The 26194-nt window shown below is 43.5% G+C and overlaps 1 protein-coding gene across 1 annotated transcript in view; it reads right to left on the bottom strand.

Moving 5' to 3' along the window:
• Positions 1-26194, bottom strand: part of PTPRS (protein tyrosine phosphatase receptor type S) — a 257126-nt gene that overhangs the window by 105730 nt on the left and 125202 nt on the right. The window contains exon 6 of the mRNA XM_087703332.1: positions 21755-21865. Within this exon, the coding sequence (XP_087559458.1) occupies positions 21755-21865 (111 nt within the window). The remainder of the gene's footprint in view (positions 1-21754; positions 21866-26194) is intronic.

Below are 26194 nucleotides of genomic sequence, written 5' to 3'. Positions count from 1 at the left end.
TTGCCTCTTGAAAAAGCACCTTTGGGGCATTATTTGGGGCGTGATGATAAAACAGCTGCACTTCACACATCTGGATAGGCAGTCCCTCCTGAGGGTTAGGCATGGAGCCCTCGACTGACAGCATTTAGCTGCTGTTTGAAGTTACAGCGACCCTGGGAAAAGTGACTTGTGGCTGGTCCTCACACTTACAACTATCGTAGCACTTCCCATGGTCATGTGATCAAAATTCCAGGGGTTCGGCCACCGGTATGTATTTATGATGGTTGCACCATTTGGGGGTCTCCTGATCACCGTTTGTGACCTTCCTAACTAGCAAGTAAAGCCAATAGGGGAAGCTGGATTTGCCTAACAATCCAGATTAATATTAAATGATCCGCTTAATGACTCTATGGATTCACTTAACAACCGTGGGGGGGGGAAGCTCCTAAAAATCAGGCATGACTCACTTATCAACCACCTTGCTTGTGGTCATAAACCGAGGACTACCTGTAGTCTCTCACAGCCAGCCTAGCTTGTTTTTTTAAAAAAAATTCTCCTGGCCTTGTGACCAGATGCAAAAAAAAAAATGGAACCAAAAGGGGCTGAAATCCTTTATAGCTTGTCCTCGCTTAGTGACACCAGCAACTCAGTCGCTAAACAAAACCGTGACCGCCCTTGTGATCTGACTGCAGCTCTCCTTTGCTTGACAGATCCCCCCACCCCCACAAAGGTCATAACTTTGGGTCGAGGGTTGCTCATCGCCCCGTGAAATTTCACCAGCGTCGTCGCTGCAAACGGTCGCTAACCAAGACAGCTGCTAAACGAGGACGACCTGTAGCTATGGTTAAAGCTAGGTGCTCCTATTTTCCTGAAATGCTTCTGGGTGCAAAAAAAAATAAAATATCAAGGTGATTAGGCAAGAGTGAAAGGGCCTTGCTCTCTACAGGTACCCCAAATTTAGCCCCCCCCCCAATGGAAGAGAATGCATATAGAAGGGGGAAATCCCTCTCTCCTACCCCACCCACCCACCGTCCCCAATAAGAAGGAGAATCTGCAAAAGGAAGGCCGCCTACGGGAAAGGAAACAAACAAAAAAAAAAGATAAAAAGATGAGAAACTCTAATCAAATTTTTGTGGTTTTGGGGTATATACACCCTAACGAAGCTTCTTGGAAAAATCTAACATGATTCCATTGATAGATGCAGCTTTCAGATTTCATGCAAAGGGAAAAGCAGAAGAGGAGAGAAAAAGGAAGAAGAGGGGGAGAGAGAGAGAAAGAGAAAGAGAAGGAGGAATAGAACAGTGGAAGTTATTAATTGGGCTGCTAGCAAAAACCCATGAGGTTAGGGGAAAATGGAGTTTGGGGGGGGGGGAAATTAGAGAGAGACAGAGAGGTTAGGGGTACGGGGAGAAACCCACTTTTAAAAATGCTGCATACTCTGTTTCTAGCTGATGTGATCCAATGTGCTGATCTAACATTGGCACATCACAGCCCTGCCAGAATAATAATCATAATCATAACAATAACCATAACAATAAAAGAGAATTCATAAGAATCCAAACCAAAAAAAGGGGGTGGGGGGTGGGTAGAGGAAACGAAAAAGGAAACGGACACAGGGCAGGGCGAGGGGGGGGGAGACGAGAAATACACAAAATGACCACAATGGGGGTTTGCATGCAGAAACTATCAGATGCACCTCGCCGGAAGGATGAACGGGATGGGAGAGAGAGAAAGCACTGTTTTGTGTGGATCCATTTTTCGCACAGACACAAACGCACACAAACACACACGCACAACTGCACGCCAAAAATGATGGGCTAATGCTTTCCGCTAACTCTACTGGTTGTAGAAGAGGCTTCGGGAATATTTTCAACGTAGGGGATCCACCCATTTAGTTATCTTTCCTTTCTACCTGTCTGACTCCTTCTGGGTTTTACTGGGATTGAACTGGGTTAAGAGAGTCCCTTGTTCTGTCTCGAAATAAGCCTTGGTTTAAATCCAGCCAAATTCTGGATAATTTCAGGTTCTAAAAAGATTGCTGTTTGCAAAGCACTTTTTCCCCTAGCCAGGATTTAATTAAAAAAACCCAATGATGGTGTTTGCATTATTAGGGAAGACAATGGGTGGGCCTGCATTCTGCGTTGCTAGAAAGTTTTTTGGGGCGACTAGAGTGTCAATAAATCAAGAAGCTGAAGGACCAATTTCATTGATTTAACCTTCCTTGTTGGGCAAACTAGCCAGGAATGGCCTTGAGGATCAGGAGGAACTGAGGTTAGCAAAGCAACATTAGATAAGAGGTGGCTGAGCCCTGGTTAGCTAAGAGGTGTGGGGACCTTGGTGCTGTTCTCGAGCTTGGCTGTTTTCCTGCAGACGTTTCGTTACCACACTAGGCAACATTATCAGTGCAGGAAGGCAGTGGGGTTCGCTCTCTGTTTCCATGCTCTGTTTGTACATTAGAGAAGAGGTGCTTGAGCCCCAGCTAGGAAAGTAATGCGTGTAAGTTTAAAGGAATGGGAGGGGGAAGCACATTCCTGCTTGCAAAGTGCTTTTAATTACACCCGTTGCAATAAAAGTGGTTCTGCTCTATATGGTACTGGTTTCCTAGTCTGGCCTGCCTTGCAGGGCTGTTGTTGCAGGCAACACTGAACTAAGAGGGGTTAATTCCTCACTAAAAACAAGGCATTCTCCTCTGTTCTAAAGTCACTGGGAGGATGAAATGGAGAATCACACCAACGTCTGGAAACCTTGCTTAATCGGTTGATTTTTTTAAAATTCTCATCTGAATTTAACTCTAGGAAGGAGAGAGAAAGAGGAAGAGAGGGAGGGAGAGAGGAAGGAAGGAAAGGAGGAGGAGAGAGGAAGGAGGGAAGAAGAGGAGGAGGACAAGGAAGGAAGGAGGAGAGAGGAAGGAAAAAAGAAGAGGAGGACGACGAAGGAAGGAAGGAAGGATACAAAATAGAGCCACAGGAAAACAGTGCCACCCGTATGATAAATGAAAAGGGGAGACCAAAAGGAAGGAAATTGGGGGAAAACTTACTGAAGGACGAGGAGTTTGAAAAAGGCACACAAGGAAAGAGAGTGAATTCAGAGAGGGGGCAAAACAAATGGAAGAGAAGGGGAGAGAGAAATATCCAACTGAAGAGATAAGTTCTGCAAAAGGCATCAAAATGGCAAAACAAGGCAGGTAGAAATGCAAACACCTGAGCATTTATTGGAAACAGAAGAAGGCAACAAAATCAAACTGAATATCGTAATGAAGAAGGAAGGGAGGGAGAGAGGGAGAAGGGAAAATGAGAAAGGTGGAAGGATGGAGGGAAAAAAGGGAGGGAGGGAGGGAGAAGGGAAAACAAGGGTAAAAGGATGGTGGGAAAGAAGGAAGGAGGAAGGGAGAAAAAAGAAAGGGAGGAAAAGAGAGAACAAAGGAAGGGGAAGGTACGAAGGAAGAAAAAGAAGGGAAGAAAAGAGAGGGAGGGAGGGAGAAAAAGGAGGGAAGAGAAGAAAGGAGAGAAAAAAAAGAGGGAGCCAGAAGAAATGAAGGAAGAGAAAGGAGAGAGCAAAGGAAGGGAAAGGAAAAGGGGAAGAAAGGAAGAGGAGAGAGGGAGGGAGGAAAGGGAAGGAGAAAAAAGTAGGGAAGAAGGGAACAAAGGAAGGAAAGAGGGAGGAAAAGGAGGGAAGGAAGAAGAAAGGAGGGAAGAAAATAGGGAGGAAGAAAGGAAGTTCAAATCAAACTTCAAAAGAAGGAAGTGGCAAACCATGATTCATATGGCCCAGGACTGTGAATCGGAGTCTGAAGTGCGGAGTCCAATTGTCAGTGGGGGGTGGGGGTGAGGAAGGGAGGGGCCTGCTTTCAGTTCCCCACAAGGGAGGGAGAAAATGGCAGGGGGGGGGGAGAGGGAGTAACAGTCCATGGTCCAACCATCTGAAAATCTGGGGGATGCAGTTTGTGCTAAAATTTGCAATGAAAGGGAAGGCTGAAAACGGAATAAATCTATTTTGTCTTTTTTTGTTTTTAAGAAGAAACTTCTCTCTTCTCCCAAAATCTCATCCTCTCCCTTTGTCCCGCTCCTATTTTAAAATGTCTGAAGTCTTTCTCCTAGGGTAATTTAAAGGGAGTCCTCAAATTACGACCGTTGTCTTGGCGGACAGTTTCCAAATCAGGACGGTGCTGGGAAAAAATGGGATTTGACAAGTGGCCCGTGCACTTAAAAGCGTGCGTGTGGTCCATTCACAATCAAAACAGGGGTGTTTGGCAACCGGCAATGGATTTACGACAGTTACACTATTGTGTGTGAGTGTGTGTGTGTGTAAGAGAGAGAGACGTGATCGCCGTTTATGACTCTCCCAGGGGCTTCCCACAAGTCAATAGAAGAAGCCAGTTTTGCTTAGTGACTTTGCTTAAGAACCACTGCAAAAAAAATAAAAAAAAATAAAAATCAGGCACGGCTCACTTAATGACCGCAGACACCCAGGTCGTAAGTTGAGGACTCCCTGTCTCCCGACTTCCTTCTAAACTTGGGATTTGCCCAACGTCCTTCGCTCATTGCCAATTTAATCCATTTGAACATCTTTGTACAAAGAGACCGAGCCATAGAATTTGTTATGAACCTATTCCTCCCCGCCCCGCCTTCCATTAAACCAAGGTTTAAACTAACCAGGCTTGACGCGATATGTCAATGTCATGGTTAAGTCTATCACCGGTTGGGTTTTCTCATTGAAGGCAGAATTTGATCGGGGGGGTGGGGGGGTGGAGGAGGGTGTCATTAATCCTTATTCCTGGTAACATTTAGCAGAATGCAATGTTTGATATGTCAAGATCACGTTAATAAGTCTCCAATTGGCAACTATTTAAAATGCATGAAAATAATAAAAAATGGAGGTATAAGGGTGACATGTATAAATATTTGAGTTAAAATACTTGAGTTAATATGAATTATGCTCGATGACTGTGGAAGAGATGCACGAAAACCTTTTGTAACTGATTCACTTTCTACAGTACGTAAAGAAGGAAGGTTTTATGTGTTGCGTTTGTTTTGAAAATAAAAATAAATTCTATTTTTTTTAAAAAAATGCATGGAAGAAGGGCTGCACAGGGGAGTTTAGGCAGTGCGGAGTTAATACAGGTGGTCCTCGACTACAACAGTTCATTTAGTGACAGTTAGAAGTTACAACGGCACTGAATAAAGTGTTGTGGCCTGCTAGCAGCTAGCGGTCAGCATATTCGGAGAGTGAGGAGGTTGGGGAGGAACCTGGGCCAGTCCTGGAGTCTGGGGAAGGCTCTGAGGAGGGCTCTGTGTCGGAGGCAGAGAGGGGGCCAGGGCCGTTCAACAGTTATCAGCTGCCTTCAGAGTCAGACATCAGTGAGGCAGAAGAACAGCTGGAGCCTGTTCCCAGTGTGTGCATGCGCAGAACAGCCAGACGAAGGGAACAGCTAAAGAATGGGGGTCGACTTGGGAGTAAGGCCACAGGTGGACGGTGAATGGCCCCTCCCAGAGGAAATAAAAGAGGGGTGAAAGGGGAGTGGAGTTTGCAGGAGAGACAATTAGTTCGCTTAATTGGTTCGTGGCTCTCTGAGACTCCTTGCCAAGTTCTGCAGTTATCGGCCTGGCAGCTCTCCAAGCCAGATAAGGTCTGTGACTGTAAATCCTCCCTTGAAAGACTTGGCTGGATGTGAAGGAGCAGAATTCACAGTCAATTAACAAAAGGGGTTTTTGTCGGGACAAAGGAGTTTTCTTCATGCTCTTGGGAAGCCTCGGTCAGAATAGAAAGGACTGTTTGTCACTATTATGACCATCCCTGTGATCGTGTGATCAAAAGTCAAGACGATTGGCAGCCGACTCATAGTTATGACGGTTATGGTTTCCCAAGGATCACATGATCCCCTTTGGGACCTTCAGACCAGTAAAGTGAATGGGGAAGTCTGATTCACTTCACAACTGTGTGGCTCACATAACGACTGCAGCAATTCACTTAACAACCGTGGCCAAAAAAAAACCCCAGTCAAACTCATTTAACAAAGGTCTCGCTCAGCCAAGGATGTTTTCAAGGGTTCAATTGCGGTCGTTAAGATGAGGACTACCTGTATACGTTCCACAGATTTGCAAGTGTTTTCTAAGTTTCCCTGGATCTTAGTTTAATTGAATGAATTTAATTTTAATGTAATCTTAATTTAAACCAACCGAATTCAGACCGAGTGATAAATCTCTGGGACTAGAATCAAAGCACATCCAGCTGTTATGGGGCAAAGGCCCATCACCTCAAAAGGAGGTGAAATCAGGACAGATCCTAAACCCTAAATTTGATTTACACTTACATTTCAGGTGGTCCTTGACTTACAACTGCAATGGAGCCCCAAATTTATGTTGCTAAATGAGACAGTTATTTGAACTGTACTTTGCCCCATTTTGCCAACTTTCTTGCCATGGTTGTTAAGTGAATCACTGCAGCTATTAAGTTAGTGATCTTGTTAAGTGAATCTGGCTTAACAACCGTGTTGTTAAGTGAATCCCATGGACTTCGCTTAAATACTCGGCAACCGTCATAAATATGAATCGGTTGCCAAGTGTTCGAATTTTGATCATGGCGATGGTGCAACGGTCGTAAGTGTGAAAAACGATCTTAAGCCACTTGTTTCAGGGATGGTGTAACTTCGAACGGTCACTAAATGAATTGTTGTAAGTCGAGGACTACCTGAAACTACCTGTGGTCAGCCCGGCAGCTGCACTTGAGCATCAGCTTTAGAGGAGGCGAGAAGAGGAAGAGGAACATGCCAATGCGAGATTTGCAACTACAGGGAGTCCTCATCTTATGACCGTAGTGGAGACTACCCATCACGGCTGTAAGTCGTGATGACTGTAAAACCGGTCAGCCATGCAAAAGATGCAGTTGGATGACCTTTTTTGGCGGCGGTCACTAAACGAAAGCTTACAGCCGTTAAATGAACCCATCGTCCCTTAAAACTGGAAGTCCATGGATTTGCCGTACGCTAAATAAATAAACAAACCGGAAGCAAATGTTGGGTTTGGGCAAAGCTGTCAACGTGACGGCGAGACAGGCCAGATGGCCATAAATGCATCATTGGTTGCCCATCAATTGTAGTCCAGCCTTGCGCACCGTATCAGAACTACAAATATGGTGGTAAGTACCTTCGGGTAGCGACCGAGTTATGAGCCGAGGACTGTCTATACCAGTGTTTCTCAACCTTGGCAACTTGAAGATGTTCGGACTTCAACTCCCAGAATTCCCCAGCCAGCATTTGCTGGCTGGGGAATTCTGGGAGTTGAAGTCCAGGCATCTTCAAGTTGCCAAGGTTGAGAAACACTGGTCTATACAACCAGATTGCATTACAGCGGATATTACCAGGAAGAAGGAGACGCAGGAAAGGAACAACACGCCATCTCCATCGAAAGGAGAATATTGGTAGCTTGGTAGATTGACATGAGGGGGGGCCTTGGTGTTCTTGGAGCTTGGTGGCTTTCTTGCAGGCGTTTCATGGCCCAACTAGGCAACATCATCAGTGCTAGAAGGGTGTGGAGTGGAGGAGCGGGAGGAGGAGGAGGAGATAACATCACCAGTGCTAGAAATGAATGGGGTTTGTGGAGAGAAGGGCTGTGGGGCCCTTGGGAGTTCTCTGAGCTTGGTTTGTTTCCTTGCAGACATTTCACGACCCAACTAGGTAACGTCATCAGTGCTGGAAGGGAATAGAGTTTGCTCTCCAACCCTTCTAGCACTGATGATGTTAGCTAGTCGGGTCACGAAATGTTTGCAAGAAAGCAACCACATTCAGAGGTCACCAAGGACCCCAGAGTCCTCCTCCTCCACTCCACACCCTTCTAGCACTGATGATGTTACCTAGTTGGGTCATGAAATGTCTCCCTTAAACCTGAGCCTTCATTCTTAGGTCCTTAGGATGAATCTGGGGTTCCACCTAGCATGTTTCCATCACGGAGAATTCCTTCTCTTCTGGAGAGCCTAATCCTACATTTTGAAGGACCTCTACTAGAAGAGCAGAAAGTTCAAGAGGGCAAAGGAAGCAGGATGGGGTGCAAAATTCTTTTGACAGACCTGATTCTAGGAGAACGGAGCACCGGGATCCAACCACCTCTTGTCCTTACAACACTTGGATCTCAAGATGGATCTGGAAAACAAATTCTGAGAACCACGTTCTTCCATGACCCCCCCCCCCGGATATAGGTAGTCCTCGACTTATGACCATTTGTAGTTACAACGGCACCTAAAAAAGTAAGTCCATTTTATGCACTTACAACCGTTGCAGCATCCTCGTCGTGATCACGTGATTAAAATCTTGGCAACCGGTTCATATTTATGACGGTCACAATGTCCCGGGATCATATGACCAGGTGATCTTCTGATTAGCAAAGTCGACGGGGGAAGCCAGGTTCCCTTCACCACCGCGTGACGAACGGAACAACTGCAGTGCTTTCGCTGAACGGCCGTGGCACGAAAGGTTGTAAAACGGGGCAAAACTCACTTAACCAACGTCTCGCTCAGCGACAGAAATTCTGGCCTCCATTATGGTCGTAAGTCAAGGACTAAGGGTAGGTAGAATTTGCAGCTGGTTGGAGAGGAAAGGATAGTAAGGATGCCGGGTAGGGGTGGGGGCAGAAGCAAGGGGACCCCCCCCCATTATTAAAACTTTGGTTCCTTCAGACCCCGATCCACGTTTCGAAATAAGCCAGGGTTAGAAAGCAGGAGGGACGGTGAGGGCAGCTGAACACAAGGCCAGAAATCTGACATTCATTTTGCTCAACCCAATAAGCAAAGAGGGAACAGAGTTATTCGGTTTGTCTTTTGTGGGTGGGTGGGTGTTTGTGTGAGTGTGTGTGTTTTTAAAAATAAATAAATAAATAAAACAATAACTAAAATTAAACCGTGAATGTGGGGGGGGGGGAGAAGAAAAGGAGGTGAGGTTGAAAGCATCGAAGGAAACCAAATGGCATTAAAAAAAAACATTTTGACACCCGGCAAGCTGCTACTTTTTCAATGAGGTGAGAAGTTTTGGGCATTTTGGTGAGAAGACAGGGTCTTGCCCCAAAATGGGGACAGGAAAAGGGGGTTCAAGATAAACGTACAGCCTCAACATACTTCTGAGGAAACTTAGATTACACCTGTCTTCTTGGGTTGTTACAAGGCAGGTTGTGTGAATTGTTGTGTGGGTACAATTCAATGGGGTGGGGGGATTTTTAAAGTGAGTTACCACCAGATTCCTGGGCTCAGCATTAATTTTTTCCCCCTCTTTAATTCTTCCAAGGGGAATAAATAAATATATATATATATATATATATATATATATATATATATATATATATATATATATATATATATATATATATATATATATATATATATATATATATATATATATATATATATATATATATATATATATATATATATAGCAATAGCAATAGCAATAGCAGTAGACTTATATACCGCTTCATAGGCCTTTCAGGCCTCTCTAAGCGGTTTACAGAGAGTCAGCATATTGCCCCCAACAATCTGGGTCCTCATTTTACCCACCTCGGAAGGATGGAAGGCTGAGTCAACCCTGAGCCGGTGAGATTTGAACCGCTGACCTGCTGATCTAGCAGTAGCCTGCAGTGCTGCTTTTAACCACTGCGCCACCTTGGCTCTTGCCCTAACCCTATATATATATTCCCGTTCTGTCTCAAAACCAGACTTTTCCCTCATTTAGGGCATCTGAATTTATTTCCCCCAGGTTGATTACAACTTAACCTTCACAGAAGTGTAAGGTGTGTGCGCATGTGTGTCTTGCACCCAGGTTCATTTAAAATCGACATTTTAAAGGCTTATTTTGCAAGGTGGGTGGCAAAAAAAACCACCCAATTTTATTCCGAACCGCCCCACCGAGGCCAGGATATTAAGATGCCCATCGACGGTGGCAACGTGGATTGAAAAGGCAGGCGATCAGGTGTAATCTAAAAATCTCTCGCCCTAACCCCCAAAATAATAATCATTTAAAAAGAACGAAAAAACAGAAATAGCGATGCAAAAGAGACGTTAAGACATATAAGCAGGCAGAGGGGGTGTTTTCATTTTTTAAAATAAAATAAAATAATAATAATCACAATAGCACAGTGTTCCTGCAGACTGCCCTTCAGGAATTTGGTGGAAGCATTCCCTAAAAAAACACTCGCGAGAAATCCTTCTGCAGAAACAGAGTGTTAATTTGTTCACAATTTTTTCCCCCATTTGTTTTTTAAAAGGGGAAATTGGAGAGCAGGGGGTTTCTTTAAAAGCAGCAGAAGATATCTGCTAACCCTTTAACTATTCCCCCCGCCCCTCCTCTCTTTCTTTCTCTTTCTCGGTGTAAGTGTGTAGAAGGTTGGAAAGGATTTAGTGAGGGCCTTAAATCAGGGTTTTCAAAAATTAGCAACTTTTAAGACTTGTGGACTTCAACTCCCAGAATTCCCCAGCCAGTATGTCTGGCTGAGGAATTCTGGGAATTGAAGCCCACATGTCTTAACAGAACAAGCAAATAGCAGAGTTGAAAGCAGACCTTGGAGGTCTTCTAGTCTAACCCCCTGCCTAGGCAGGAAACCCTATACCATTTCAGGCAAATGGTTGTCCAATCTCTTCTTTAAAAACTTCCAGTGTTGGAGCATTCACAACTTCTGGAGGCAAGCAGTTCCACTGGTTAATTGGTCTCACCGTCAGGAAATTTCTCCTTAGTTCTAGATTGCTTCTCTCCTTGATTAGTTTCCATCCATTGCCTTCGGGTGCCTTGGAGAATAGGTTGTAAACTTAAAGTCGCCAACTTTGGAGAACCCCATGCCTAAAACTGTAGCATATGGAGGGGAAATCTGAAAATAGTGACCTGTCATTTCCTCACCACTTATTAATATCTACATGGGACGTGGGTTTCTGCCGGTTGGTCCCGGATTGGGCGAACTGGTAGTGATGGGGACGGGAGGCTCCGCCCACGTGCCTGTACGCTTCTGTGCATGCGCAAAAGTGTCGTGCGAGCACGCACGCATGCACAAGCAAACCAGTGGTAAAATAAATTGAAACCCACCACTGATCTACATACCTCCCTCAATATCAAGAGTTAGATGAGACAGGGAAGAGGGGGGGGGGGCGGAAACGGTTTTCTCAGATTTTGGAACAGCAAAAGGGCCACTAGTTAAATAAGTTTAAAAAAAAACTTATTTAAAAAGACTGATCCAATCAAGAAAACAGAAGGAATACTAGGGTGGAAATGGATTTCATTTTGAGCAGGGTTAATCAAATTTGGCAACTTTAAGATGGGTGGACTTCAATTCCCAAAATTCCTTTCAACTCCCAGAAATCCCCAGAATTTTAAAGTTGGAAATTGAAGTCCGCACAGAATTTCCATGGCTTTAAGACTTGAAGCACTGCTGGCTGGGGAATTCTGGGAATTGAAGTCCACCCATCTTAATGTCTTAAAGCCATCCAAATTCTGGTGTAAAATTCTGATTGTAAGTTGAGGACTTACTTGTATGCAATTCAAGTTATTTACATAATGATGTTGTAATGCAGACAGCATCCTAAGATGCCCTCAAGGTTTCTTCTGGACGCTGATGTCCTATTGTAGAAGAGGATGAATGGGTGAATTTATCTGCCTTTAAAGGAGATAATAGAATTTTTGTGGAAATCTGCGAATGGCAATAAGGTATTTCAGACTGAACATTTATCCTGATTTTTAAAAATAATAATAATAATGGAAATATTGGGCTGTGTTCATTCATAACACCAGGACTGAAACTGTTTATTTGGTTTAGGGCCTTGTGGCAAATAAACCAGGATTAAACCAAATCTGCCTGTATTTGGATTTTGTCACCCAGAAAATCTGCAGTATGCACCTGATATGCCCAATTCCTGCTTTAGTCAGTATCCTAGTCTTCAATTCTGTTTTCTTTACATGAACTTCTCTACACCAAAAACGGAACCAAAGGACTTCGAAAAACTCTAGCTTTTTCAGGTGGATTGGGGATTGGGGCTAGACTCATCTATAGCTTACTTAACATTACAGTCACAACGGGAAACATGGCTTATTAGGAGTCCCAACCAAGCATGATTAACCATGATCTGTTCTAAAGAATTCTAGGTTCTTTCAAACCAATGGTGCTGCCTTTCTTCAAAAATTGAGGCTGCTCTCTGATAAATTAAGTCATAAGGCAACTCACTTCATCATCATCTTTTAACGACCCCATAATTCCTTGAGGGGTGGAGTCTGGCCAACCGAATGGAGCTGAGTGTTTACTGGCCGGATGCCCTTCCTGTCGCCAATGCGGAGTTATATCTAGCAGATATATTCTCACTGTGCAGAGAGAGAAATAGCTGCCTCTACCTAGGATCGAACTCACAGTCTCCTGATTGTGAAGCGAAAGGCACCACTCCCTATGGCAACTCACTTATTCAGCAGAAAATTAAAATAACCAATTATCCACATATTTCCTTGAGCCTGCCCTAATGTCACAATCTTAATGAGCCTTCCACTACTGGTGCCTTAATAATCCTTTATGCTATACTCTCCAAGAAAGAAGGATATCTTGTATTAAGAATAATTCTTTGCAATGTCTCCTAAAAGGCCTTGAGGTTTAGGATAAAGGTCAAGATTTAGAATGGAGGTATCCAAACTTGGCAACTTTAAGACTTGGGGACTTCAACTCCCAAAAGTCCCTAGCCAGCATGGCTAGCTGGGGAATTCTGGGAGTTGAAGTCCACTAGTTTTAAATTTACCAATGTTGGACATCCTTAGTTTACAAGTTTTGTAATTCTAGGAACCACTTTGAACTTGGTAAATAAAGGGAAGAATGTGGGATAGGATAATGGGTATGTTGTTGCGTGTGTGAGTGGGTGAGTGTTTTAATGCCTGCATCCAGGCATCTAAGCATGGAATTGTCTGCATCTTCAGAGAGGGACAGATGGTGAGACAAAAGAAGAAAGAGGAAGAAAGAGAGAGGCAAAGAGAAAAAGAGAGGGAGAGAAAGAGAGAGAGAAAGAGAGAGGGGAATTTTTTTTTTCAAAAAAGTTGCACTGGATTTCTCAAACAAATATCAACGACAACAAAAATCACACAGCAGTTTCAGAATTTTAGAAAAATTTTAATTGTTCTTTTCTTTTTTCTTTTGGTTTTTGGTTCTAAAAGTTGAAGAAATAGGAATAACAGCTGAGGAGAAAATGGGATGTGGCACAGTAGGAAAACATAAGGGGTTGGTTTGTCCAGCTCCTTCCTTCCTCTCCTTTCTCTCTCTCTCTCCTATCTATCTATCTATCTATCTATCTATCTATCTATCTATCTATCTATCTATCTATCTATCTATCTATCTATCTATCTATCTATCTACCTACCTACCTACCTACCTACCTACCTACCTACCTACCTACCTACCTATCATCTATCATCCATCCATCCATCCATCTATCTCAGAGGTATCCAATCTTGGCAGCTTTAAGTCATGTGAACTTCAATTCCAGAACTCCCCAGCCAGCCATGCTGGGGAAATGAAGTCCATGCTCGCTGGGGGATTCTGGGAATCAAAGTCCATAACTCTTACAGTTGCCAAGTTTGGGGATCCCTTGTCTTAACATGACCCTTTGGCTTTCAAAATCATCTCTTGGCTGAGACCAGTTAATTTATTTGTTTTCATGGATTGATTTTATGTATATCCTGCCTTTATTATTTTTATAAACTGATTTTTACCTTCCCTGTAGGAGAAATCGATGATTGAAAATGGAAGTCAACGATCTCTCTAAAGATCATTTTACAGTTGTGTCTTTTTAACCCTTCTGGACAGGGGGAGGGAAAAAAACCAGATTTCTCTTCTACCAGTCCCTTGTTAAAAATCCTTTTCCGTGAACACACATAGCACATGGTCTGCTCTAAATTCTGCAAGTAATTTTCCTGTAAGAATTAAATCCAGGGTTATCCACAAGGCATGGTCAAAAAAGTCAAAATTGTAGTGCCTCAAGGGTACAATCCACATTTTTTTTTTTGTCCATTCCACCACCCACAAACACTCTGGCTTGAATCAGAATTTTAAAGCCTGTAAAACGAATTAGGCTACAAATCTCCACAGACCACTTAAAGGAGCCTTCAATAGTTTTATCGGAAGCAGTTTTGTTTTGCATGGAATTTAACTCAAATTCCTCTTTTTTTAAAAAAACACAATCACTTCCATGATGCATTTCAAGAAGAGATGGGATAAATTCTGCCCTCTTCACTCAGAAATTGGTTTTTCTGCCTCAGTTGCGACTGGAAGGGGCGATTTATAGCCGAGTATCCCCCTCTGTAAGGGAAATGGCTGATTTCTAAGTAGGATATATTAAAAATAAATAAGTAGTGACCCCCCCAAAAAAACCTGTATTAGCCAAACCATGGTTTAATGAAAAAGCAGTTAAACAAACCATGGTTTATGCTGCCAGTTTCCAGCATTTACTTTCAGAAAAAAAAGGCCCATGGGGGCAAATTGGTTTTTTTAATGACCTCAACAACTTACAACCATAATTCCAGACTCAATTCCGGTCGTAAGTTGAGGACAACCTATATGTATTGCATTGATTTCTAGCCTTCCCTCTTCTCCCTAATAGTCTCTTGGCTGAGGGAGGTAGAAATTTAATAAATACCTTAATAAAAATAACTAAATGCCTAAATAAATAAAATATCCCATGAGCCCTTGCAACAAGAGGGTCCTGGCACGGCTTCACCCCGGTGGCTATCTCCTTTTCCCATTGGTCAGGAAGCTACAGCCACAGCTTGGCACACACCACCCCTCAGCCAATCAGGGCCTGAAAATGCTGCCATGTCTTGGCTACCATAGAGTTCTGTTGGAGAGAGAAGCTTGAAGTCCCTGATGTTCTTTCTATTCAGCTCTTTTTCATGGAGGACCAGATAGGCGAGGAGCCCAATAGAATAGTATTGTTGGAGTGAACATTGGAATTCAGGACCAATTCTGTTTGGGATTGAATTTAGACCCCTGGGCGTTACACAGCTGGGCAAACGTCCCCCTTATTTGTGTTCCTAAAACACACACACATCGCACTCCCGTGACTCAGTTAAGGGAACAAAGGCGCCATATCTCCTATGCCCCGAATTGGAAACCTTCCAGAACTGTGTGATGCTTGTCATTTTCATTTCAATTATCGAAGGAATGGAAAACGGGGTAGAATCGGAGAGGGTAGGAAGGGAAAGCAGGAGCACTGGCTTTTAATATATTTTTTTTTCTTTCCACAATGCATTTGGAATAAATTGCAGCATAGCCGAACCAACTTAAAAGAAAAAAACAAAAACACAACATCCAAAACCAATGAATCCCAAATAAAAAGAGAGAGAGAGAGAGGGAGAGAGGAAAAAACAACCCTCCAAAAGCAAATAAATAAATAAACAAACAAATCGTGAACCACACAGGGATAGTTTAGAGGGGGAGGGAAAGAAATCCACTGAATAATAATAATAATAATAATAAAAAGAAAACGTAAAATATCTTTTAAAAAATGGATATAGATATATAGATATATATATACACACACGCACACACATACGCACATTTGGAAGAATACCCTCCTCCAAAGGATTTTTAAAATAACAATAATAAAGCCGTCAAAACAAAAATGTCAAATAATTATTATTTTTTTGAAAAATAAAAAGGACCGGCATGCAAAGATCATTGTTCACATTCTCCTAATCATGCATCAGGCCCAAACGTCCGTACAGAGGAGAAAAAAAGTGCACATACAACGCAGAAACGTTACCAAGGATGCAGAGAGAGGGGCACAATGCAACTCAACTCATCTCCGGCGAGACCCGAGAACGAGCAGATCTCGCCCGCCGTTCTTATATTTGATTTTTATTTTTTTTAAAATCATGATATCGACAAGAGAATTTTTTTTCTTGCTTTCTTTCTCTTTCTTTCTCTCTCTCTCTCTTTTCTTAATTTTTTTTTCTTAATTTTTTGTTGTTGTCGTTGCTAAAATAGACATATTCCTTTATCGATAAAAAGAGCTTTTCTTATTTAGTTAGTTGTTTTATTTAAATCATCATCATTCACCGTAGTTTTTTTCTTTCTTTTCTTTTTCTTTTTTTTAATTTTTATAAAAAGATAAAGGTTATAGATAATAGATAATATATACTTCTCTCTTTAAGAAATGTAAAAATGTGGGTAAAGAAAGTAAAAAAGAAAAAAAACCACACCAACCTTCTCGTAGCTCTGAGGGATGTTAAAGGGGTTTGATGCGGAACACAATGACATGGGAAGAGAGAAAAATAGGGAACACAGAGAGAGTAAAAAAAGGCCTTTCAAGGCAGGCAACTGCAAATCGATTTTGCTTTTTTCTCTTTCTTTCCGTTTTTTAACTTTAAAAAAAAAACTTTTTTTCTTTAAAAAAAAAAAACTCCAATCTGTCCCTTTTTTCCTTCCGAAACCATCGGGGCCACCACCAAAGAAGGCCCCGGGAAAGTTGAAGGTCTCTGGGGAGGGGGGCGCCTCATATCAACCCGGACGGGCCGGTTTAAGAGAAGCCGTCCCCCCTTCCCGAGAATTCAGAAGCCCCTCTGGCACTGCTGGATGGCCCACCCCCCTCTTTCTCCCCAACATCGCCCCCTCCGCCACCCCCCCCTGCGGCTGAAGGAAAGAAAGATTAACAAGGACCGTGTGATTCCCACCACCTCCGTCACCGTGGGGTCCTCGCCGTGGGTTAGATCTCTTCCGCGGTCCACCAAAAATATTTCAGGCAGGGCCAAGTAAGATCCTGACACTTGTTCGAGGCATGTCCACATGGGTTTGGGAGTCGCGTCGTAGAAACTCAGGACGGGACTGCAGGTTGCAACGGACCAACCCGATTTGGCTCGAGCTAGCAAAAACCCCAAATTTGACAGAACCTCCAAATTTTGAAATTCTGGGGGGAGAGGGAGGGAGAAGGCAATTTTCCATATCTTTGGATCAGTCCAATCTCGCCGAATTAAAGCGGGAAATTGTGTGACGGGAGCCTCGTCTCCATACGGACATGCTTCGAACCCCAATCCCTTTGAATCTTCTTCCCCTCCACCAACGTAACAAAAAGACGAAAAGAAAAGAAAAAAAGGAGGGGTGGAAACCAGACCTCTTTTTCCTGTTCAGGGAAAAGCAAGAACCCCAAGAAAAGGAAACAATAACTTAAGCTATTATTCCCTCCACACACACCCCTCACCCGCAAATCTCAAAAGTCATTAAGAGAAACAAGCATGTTACGGGAAGAAACAGTCAGAAAAAAAACATCGAGAATTTTTGAGTGCAGCGACAACGAAGGGGGGAAAATTAAGGCGTCGAAGACCCCTCCCATACCCAGCCCATCATTTCTACCCACCCCCCACCCCAAAATTCAATCCTTGGGGAGATATCAACACAAATTAACCTTCCAAATTGGGTTAGAGCTCACTTCATGGAAATCGCTCCCCGTTTTAAACTGGAGGCAAAAGCCTCTTAAAAGAGGGGTTCAAATAGAACGGGCTCTTGTGTAAATTTGCACACGCGGGACGTGCCGGTCTACCACGACCGGATAAATTTGGAGCGGTGAATTTGTTTCATTCACACTTATTGTAAAGCATTCAAAAACTTGCAATCTTTTGTACGTTGCTTTTTTGGTGCCCTGACCGATTAAGCACCACTACAACAAGTGTGAATTCTGGTAGGATGTTTTTTTTTAAAATAAATAAATAAATAAATTTCAGGTCAAGATTTTCAGGGCAGACTGATATTCCAGCGTTATCTCCAGCGGGAATGAAATAATTTCAGGTCTGTACGTAGATGACACTAAAGGAATTGTTTCTGCGTTGCAGAATTCGAATGGCCGCCCGCAGAAATCCCCGGATCGCCAGCTCATTTTAAAAGCTTGGCAACTTGTCATTTGGTATCTGATGATTTTAAGGGCCTTTTTAAATGTTTCTTATGCTGGAAGCCGTCTGGAGTCTCTTTGTAATGAGACGGGTGGCAAAATAAATTTAACCACCCTCATAATTGTCTCCGTTTTAATGATCCTATAATCCCTTGAGGGGTGGAGCCTGGGCAACTGAATGGAGTAACTGAATGTTTAGTGGCCAGATGCCCTTCCTGTTGCCAATACAGAGTTATATTTAGCAGATATATTCTCATCCTGCCCAGAGAGAGAAATAGCTGCCCTCTATTTAGGTTTGAACTCACAGCCTCCTGATTGTTAGGCAAGAGCTCCACCTTTAGGCTCGGCAAATAAATTTAATAAATAAATAAAAATAAGACTGAGAGACTGTAACCCGGGGGGGGGGGGGGGGGGAGGAATCCTGCAAATCTTCCCCCCAAAACTACATCTCATCCTTTGCGGCCTGAAGCGATAGTTCCAAAGAGACATAAGCAACAGAAGACAATCTATATCTCATTATTATCATGACAATACAGTAACAAATTCACTTAAAAAAAAAAATCATTGGCATAGATGTGCAGGGAAGGGAAGGGTTTGAAAAATACGGGTGAAAAACCAGTGACATTTTCTGGAAGAACGTCTGGGGCCACAGCCTCACGAAGCCTCCCGTAACTTCATGGTGGCCAGCCAGGCAAATAATTTTTTTTATAAACATTCATGAGCCTCTCAAACGGCTGATCTGATTTTCATGGGGCAAATGGTAGTTTTTGTGGGGGGCTTTTTTTGAGGGGGGCAGCTATTGAAACGGAAAACGTTCCTACTTAAAAAAAAAGAAGAAAATTCAAGGAAAAACATTCAGCCAGATTTTTTTTAAAAAATAGATCAGTGCAAGGGAAAAAAATTCATCGATCCAGTTCAGATCGATTGAAAGCTGTCAATTCAAAATGTTGGAAGTTTGTGGGCAGGCCAGACAAAGGCCAAGAATGACCTCTCTTCTGAATGCAGATAGTCCTCTGTTTACGACTGCTTGTTTAGCAACTGTCCGAAGTTGCAACGGTGTTAGGAATATAATCTAATGGTTGGGTTGGCAATATATAAATCATGTAGCAATGCTGTACCTGTTTCTTTAAATCATGCTGTAAAATGTGATTGGTTGCTGTTTCCTCAATCGGGCATAAGAGGGAGCCAGAACGACTGTTAGCTCTCTGTTTGTTAGATGCTGGGCTGATCTGATCTGAGTGTTTTGGAAGCTGGCTGTTAGAAAGTGCCGTGAGCTATTGTAAGTTTTGCAACTGCTAGCAAACTTTGAGTACCGGACTGTTTATATGATTATGGACCATGTTATTTGGATTATCCTTTAACTGAAAGACATTGATGACTGACTGTCTTATCCGTGTATGACTTAGACTGTTTGATGGACTCTGATACCTCTATTTCCACGAAAGTAAAAGCCCATTTCAACTGCAGTGTCTCTGTATGCTGGTTTGTGTTTTCCAACACAACTCTCACAACGCTTCTCTGAATGCACTCACTCTCCCAACGGGGAGTTTACCTAACAAACAGCATTGAAAAAATTGACTTACAACTACCCCTCACATGTATGTCCATCACAACATCTCCATTGTCGTTTTATCAAAATTCAGGCATGTTGACAACTGCCATGTATTTCTGACAGTATCGATAAAGGAGAAAATTTGTAACTCGCAGTTGAAATGAGGGATTCTTGGTGCTCTCTGAGCTTGGTTGTTTTCTCGCAGACGTTTCATGACCCAGCTAGGTATCATCGTCAGTGCTACGACGGTTTGAGAGCAAAACTCCAGTCCATCCTAGCACTGATGATGTTACCTAGCTGGGCAGTGAAACGTCTGCAAGAAAACCACCAAGCTCAGAGAGCACCAAGGACCCCTCGTGGATGAGAGTAGCAGAGTCCCGGAGTCACACAATCGCCATTTGCAACTTTCCTAGAAGCAAGATTTGCTTCGCAACTGTGCGATTCACTTAATGACCGCAGCAAAAAAAAGAAAGATTGTTAAAATCGGACACGAATCGCCTCGCTTAGCAATCGTCAATCCAGGACTATCTGTATTCCGAAGAACCTGCTTACTTTGCCTTTCTGGTTCTTTCCCTAACTCATTTCTAGTGAATATTTTGAAAATAATACTTCCTGGGAGGAAAGAATTGTGTTGTTCAGCTGAATTTTTTTTCCTGGGGCTTAAGAAAGCACCTTACAAAAAGACATTTTATGCCCGCTGTTGATTTTCATCTGAGTCAGCCCCACATTCTGCTACCAAAATTTCGTGCACAGAAAAATGAATCAACAAATTTGCAATTTATTGGCCCACTTGGGATACCAAACATCCCCTTGTGGGAGATACAACTAGCAGAATTGGAAGGGACCTTGGAGGTTTTCTAGTCCAACCCCCTGCTCAAGCAGGAGATCCCTATATCATTCCAGACCAATGGCGGTCCAATCTCTTCTTAAAAACTTGGAACACCCCCCAACTTTTAGTGGCAAGTCATTCCACTGATTCATTCTTCTCACCATCAGGAAGTTTCTCCTTAGTTATAGGTTGGTTCTTGCTTCGAGAATAGAATAGAATACAGCTGGAAGGGACCTTGGAGGTCATCTAGTCCCTCCCCCTGCTCAAGCGGGAGAACCTATACTATTTCAGATAAGCGACCGTCCAGTCTCTTCTTAAAAACCTTAGTTTAACTTGGATACCTCTTGGGAAGACATAGGAATTTAAAAAATGCCTTGAATTTTAAACCTTTGAAAGGATGACCCTTCATCTTTCAAATGCTCCCTATGTCAGGCCTGCAGTTATATTCCTTTTAGAATTTGGGCCTGCCACACTTTCTCTTATTTCAATATGCTGTTTCATTAGTATAGTTGATGGGAGGGGGGAATAGATAGGAGTAAGATTGTGGAATGTATTGTTATCATTCTTTTCTAGAAGCCAAGGTCGTCTTTTGTCTCCGTACTAGTAAACCTGGCCAGAAGCAGCTGGGTGTGGATGCCAGCGTGGAAGAAGAAGATTGGACCATGTGATGGATTGTGGGTGTGGGGACAAGATCATGAACTTTTAACTGGGTGGGATTCTGAGGTCATTTCCAGAATTGGGATTAACGCAGATGTGCTAAGACGTCTGCTTTATTAAATTGGAACTTTAAGGATCGTTTTGCCTTGGACTCTGATTTAATTCTACATGATACTTGGAACGCTGACACCCTACACATTTCACTGAGGGACAGAATTCTTCCCATTTACTGGCAATCCTCGACTTATGACCACCCGTTTAGCGAAGCGTTATGTTACGACGGTGCTGAAAAAAGTGACTTGTAACTGGTACTTAAAACCGTCACAGGCACGATCAAAATCTGGGCACTTGGCAACTGGCAAGTATTTATGTTGGTTGCAGCATCTCGGAGTGACATGATCATCATATGTGACCTGATAAGCCAGGTCAATGGGGGGGGGGAGCTGGATTCACTTAACAACTCCAGATTCACTTAACAGCGGTAACAAAAAAGGGTGTAAAATTGAGCACGATTCACTTAATGTCTGCATCGCTTTTTGGTTTTTAAGAAGAGACTGGACAGCTTCTCGTCGGGGGTGTTAAAGAGTCTCCTGCTTGAGCAGTGGGCTGGACTAGAAGACCTCCAAAGGTCCCTTCCAGCTCTATTCTGATTGACTGTTGGCTCATTTTTAAATGACCGTCCACTAGGATCCCAATTAACTTCCTTCCTTTGAGAGAGGCCGTCAGCCCGAATTCTTCCATCTCGTAAAAAAGGCCACGCAAGGCTCCCGAAAGACCTTGGTGTGTCTGCGTGCATGCGTGTGAGGGGCGGGCAGGGGTGTGTGTGTGTCACATTTGCCATTCTTGTGAGTCACGGCGCTCCCTACCTCTCACGTATAGGTTGGCGGGCGAAGAATAGCGCACTCCGGCACTGTTGCTGGCGACGCATTCATATTTACCCTGATCCGTCTCTTCGCTGCTCTCGATCTGAAGCCCACCTGAAGCCGGGAAGAGAGAAGAAGACAAAAAGGAAAGAGGAGATGCCGAGAAATACGTTAATTGTCGACCGAGGGCAGATTGGGCACAAAAGGGAGAAACGGCTCTAAGGGGCCGAACGCACCAATTATTACCGATAGCATATCCCGAGCTCAGGGTTGAACTGTGTGATCCTTGGTGCTCTCTGAGCTAGATGGAGGTTTTTTTTTTCAGACGTCTCATGATCCAACTAGGTAACATCATCAGTGCTAGAAGAGAGTGGGAGTTGCTCTCTCTTTATATCCTTGTTGTCAGGATTGGTGAGAGTGTGGTTTTCCTCTCTGGTAGTTTCTCGATTAGGGTGTTGTTCTTAGTTTATTTGTCAGGGGTTAATCCCTGCTTATCTGTGTATTGATTGATGATGTTTTAGTCCTTTGGTTTCCTTTTTTAGTTTTTTGATTCTGAATGACATATAAATAAATATCAACCGTGAGCCAACCTCACATCCTTCTAGCGCTGATGATGTTCCCCAGTTGAGTCATGAAACGTCCGCAAAAAACCCCAGCCAAGACTGGAGAACACCAAAGATGCCACAATGCAATTTATTCCTGTGCTTAACTCTTTCCTGCAGCCCAGTATACTTTTTCAACCCTTAGGCTGCGCTTCCCTCTTCAGCCTTAAACAGCCACAAACGCAAGACACTTTCCTGTGGTTATTCCAGCTGCCAGGTTGGGTTTGGCACATCCCAAAGCAACAACAACAACAACAAAAAACCACAACAACCCATGAACCAAACAGCTTTTGCTATTCAGCTTTGGCTAAGAACGTAGCATTTTTTCTCACTGTCAGTAAAATCAGTGTATTGCAATGTCCCATCTCCAAGGAAAGTAATTACAAATCAAAGTCGTGTTTTCAATCTGTGCAACTTTAAGACGGGTGGACTTCAATTCCCAGAATGCCCCAGCCAGCACAGAATTCTGGGAGTTAAAAGTTCACACATCTGAAAGAGGCCCAGGTTGAAAAACACTGTTGCAGACCCATACTACCTTTATTATAAAGTTATAATAACAAAATCTGAACGTTCTTCCACCTCCCTAACTTGCATATGTTACAGTCCTACCCTGGACTCTGGCTTCCTTTATCTTCCTCCTATCCCTCAAGGCCATTTCATCTGTCCTCTGGAGTTAGGGAAAATCCACTACCATATCATGAACCTTTCGAAGTTCCTCATCCTCAGGATCTCACAACTCAAGATGGACTGCCCCCTACGCACGGAGGCTCAAGGTTGACTGTCTCTATGGATGGAGGCAGAGTTATGGAAGTTCCACCACCAAACCATGAAACCTTCCTCGTCCTCAGCTCTCACAATCCAAGGTTGACTGCCCCTGTGCATGGAGGCTCTTAAGAAAACTATCTAGGACGCTTGTGCGCCGGAAACCAGAAGGTGGCCTGTGCGCAGGAATGTGCCAGAAACTGGAAGAGCATCATCTGCGCATGTGAGTGCCGGAAACAAGAACATCTTCCCGGTGCGCATGCACATGCTGGGAAGATAATCTTCCGGTTTCAGGTGTGCACATGTGCCCTAGTCACCTGGTCTTCCGGTTTCTAAAATGCATGCATGCGCAAACACAGGTGGCTGGTGCACATAGATACACCAGAAACCCGAAGATCATCTTCCCAGCACGCGCATGAGCACTGGACGGCTGCTTTTCTGGTTTCCAACACTCCCGCGCGTGTGAAGGGCAGCTGGCCGGTGTGCTGGAACCCAGAAGAGCAACGGGCGACGGCTTGGCGTGGCCAGAGAGATGGCTCTGTATGTCACTTCCGGCACGCATGCCATCACGGATCTAGGCAATAGCTCTGATAGATCAGAGCAACATTGCAAATTCTTCCTTTTTTTTTTTTTTTTTTGCTACTGGTCCTCAAGATTTGGTCTTTGGACCATCCAAATTAGGGTAGGGTTAATTTTCTGCTATTTAGCAAGGTAGCTAAAAATGAATTCTCCATCTTCAGAGAGTGTCTATGAGAGGATTCCAAGGAAAAATTGGCCTCCTTAAAAAAAACAAAACTTGTTTTGTTCTGATTCTGTACGTCTCTTATATTTCCAGGAGAGATTTCTCTCCTTCTCCTGTGTTTGTTTTTTTTCACACCAGAAAACACCACTGCGATTTCATTAAAAAATAAAAAATAAATCCCACTTCTTGTGTCCTGCACTGCGGAGCTGTGTCAAATTAACACTTGTCATCTCGGTGGAATGTGGGAAAGAGTTATTCTTAGATCCCCACACCAAAAAAACAAAAACAAAAGACAGATATGTCTACCCCCCCCCCCAATTCAAGCCTGTGAAAAACCAGCATTTTAAACCTGCAGGACCATAAATTGCAAAAAAATTGCATTTAAGAAGTCTTCTACCCCTTTTCAGAGGTGTCCCAGTCCATCCAGCGAGGAAAAAAGAGAACATTCCAGAAGGAACCGTTTTAACCCCCCCCTCTTTGTGCGTGTGCCTGTGTCTTTGTATATGTATGTATGTGTGTGTCTATGATGTGTGTGTGTGCATACATACATATACACACCGTATTTTTGGAGTATAAGACACAGCAAGGTTTTGAAGAGGAAATTTTTTTAAAAAATTTGCACTCGGCAAACCTCTCAAAAATGGCCTGTTTTTCACAAAAATTGGCCCATTTCTCCCCCAAAAAACAGGGCGTGGTTTTGGGAGGCAAAAAATGCTGTATTCAGTGTATAAGACGCACCCAGCTTTTCAGCCTCTTTTTTGAGGGAAAAAGGTGCGTCTTATACTCCGAAAAATACGGTGTGCATTTATATATATATTTATTTGCGCAAAGCTGAGCAAACCAGCCTGAAGATGACGAATGAGACTTCGTCAAAATGTCGCCAAGACACTTCCAAATTTATGCGGGAGAAAACCTGAATAACCAAAGACATATACGGGTTTGCCCGGGTTCAGGAGAACTCACAGTTAACGTTATGGGCGGTTCAGAGAACCTCCGAATCCCATCCCTGGCTGGCCCCGCCCCTCCTACCCCTCCCAGGAGTCTCGGCGTGGCCCGTTTTGGATGCAAGATACTAAGTGCAGGGCCTGTGTGGAGGCTTGGGGAGTGGGGCAAATGGGCCTCCCGGAAGTTCCAGATGGCTGGAAATGGGTCCAATTCCGGCCTCCGGAGGGCGTTGGAGCCTGAGCGGTGCAGGAGGCCGACTAGGCCATGCCCACCCAGCAACTGGGCAGATAACCCGTTGTTAAAAAAACGTTAAGCCCACCCCTGTATGTGTGTGTGTGTGTCTATCTATCTATGTCTGTCTATCTATGTATCTATGTATCAATGTATCTCTCTCTCTCTCTCTCTGTATCTATGTGTCTGTCTATCTATCTGTCTATCTGTCCATCTATGTATCTCTCTCTCTCTCTCTATCTGTGTGTCTGTCTGTCTATCTATGTATCTATGTATCTCTCTCTCTCTCCCCTCTATCTCTCTCTATGTGTCTGTCTGTCTATCTGTCTGTCTATCAATGTATCTATGTATCTCTCTCTCTCCCTCTGTCTGTCTGTCTGTCTCTCTATGTGTCTGTCTGTCTATCTGTCTGTCTGTCTATGTATCCATGTATCTCTCTCTCTCTGTATCTATGTGTCTGTCTATCTATCTGTCTATCTGTCCATCTATGTATCTCTCTCTCTCTCTCCCTCTCTCTCTATCTATGTGTCTGTCTGTCTATCTATGTATCTCTCTCTCCCCCTATCTCCCTCTGTCTGTCTGTCTATCTGTCTGTCTATCTATCTATGTATGTATCTCTCTCTCCCTCCCTCTCTCTCTATCTGTGTCTCTCTGTCAGTCAGTCTGTCTATCTATCTGTCTGTCTATCTATGTATATATATCTCTCCCCCCTCTCTATCTATGTGTCTGTCTGCCTGTCTATCTATCTGTCTGTCTATCAATGTATCTATGTATCTATCTCTCTCCGTCTGTCTGTCTGTCTATCTGTCTATCTATGTATCCATGTATCTCTCTCTCTCCCTCTCTCTCTGTATCTATGAGTCTGTCTGTCTATCTATCTGTCTATCTGTCCATCTATGTATCTATCCATCTCTCTCCCTCCCTCTCTCTCTATCTATGTGTCTGTCTGTCTGTCTATCTATGTATCTCTCTCTCCCCCATCTCCCTCTGTCTGTCTGTCTATCTGTCTGTCTATCTATCTATGTATGTATCTCTCCCTCCCTCCCTCTCTCTCTATCTGTGTCTGTCAGTCAGTCAGTCTGTCTATCTATCTGTCTGTCTATCTATGTATATATATCTCTCTCCCCCCTCTCTATGTCTGTCTGCCTGTCTGTCTATCAA

Source organism: Thamnophis sirtalis, unplaced genomic scaffold (assembly GCF_051295495.1).
Source record: "Thamnophis sirtalis isolate CommonGarterSnake01/CBP01778 unplaced genomic scaffold, rThaSir2_p1.2 scaffold_1, whole genome shotgun sequence".
Lineage (NCBI taxonomy): Eukaryota > Metazoa > Chordata > Lepidosauria > Squamata > Natricidae > Thamnophis > Thamnophis sirtalis.
This window is presented reverse-complemented; position numbering and strand designations above follow the sequence as displayed.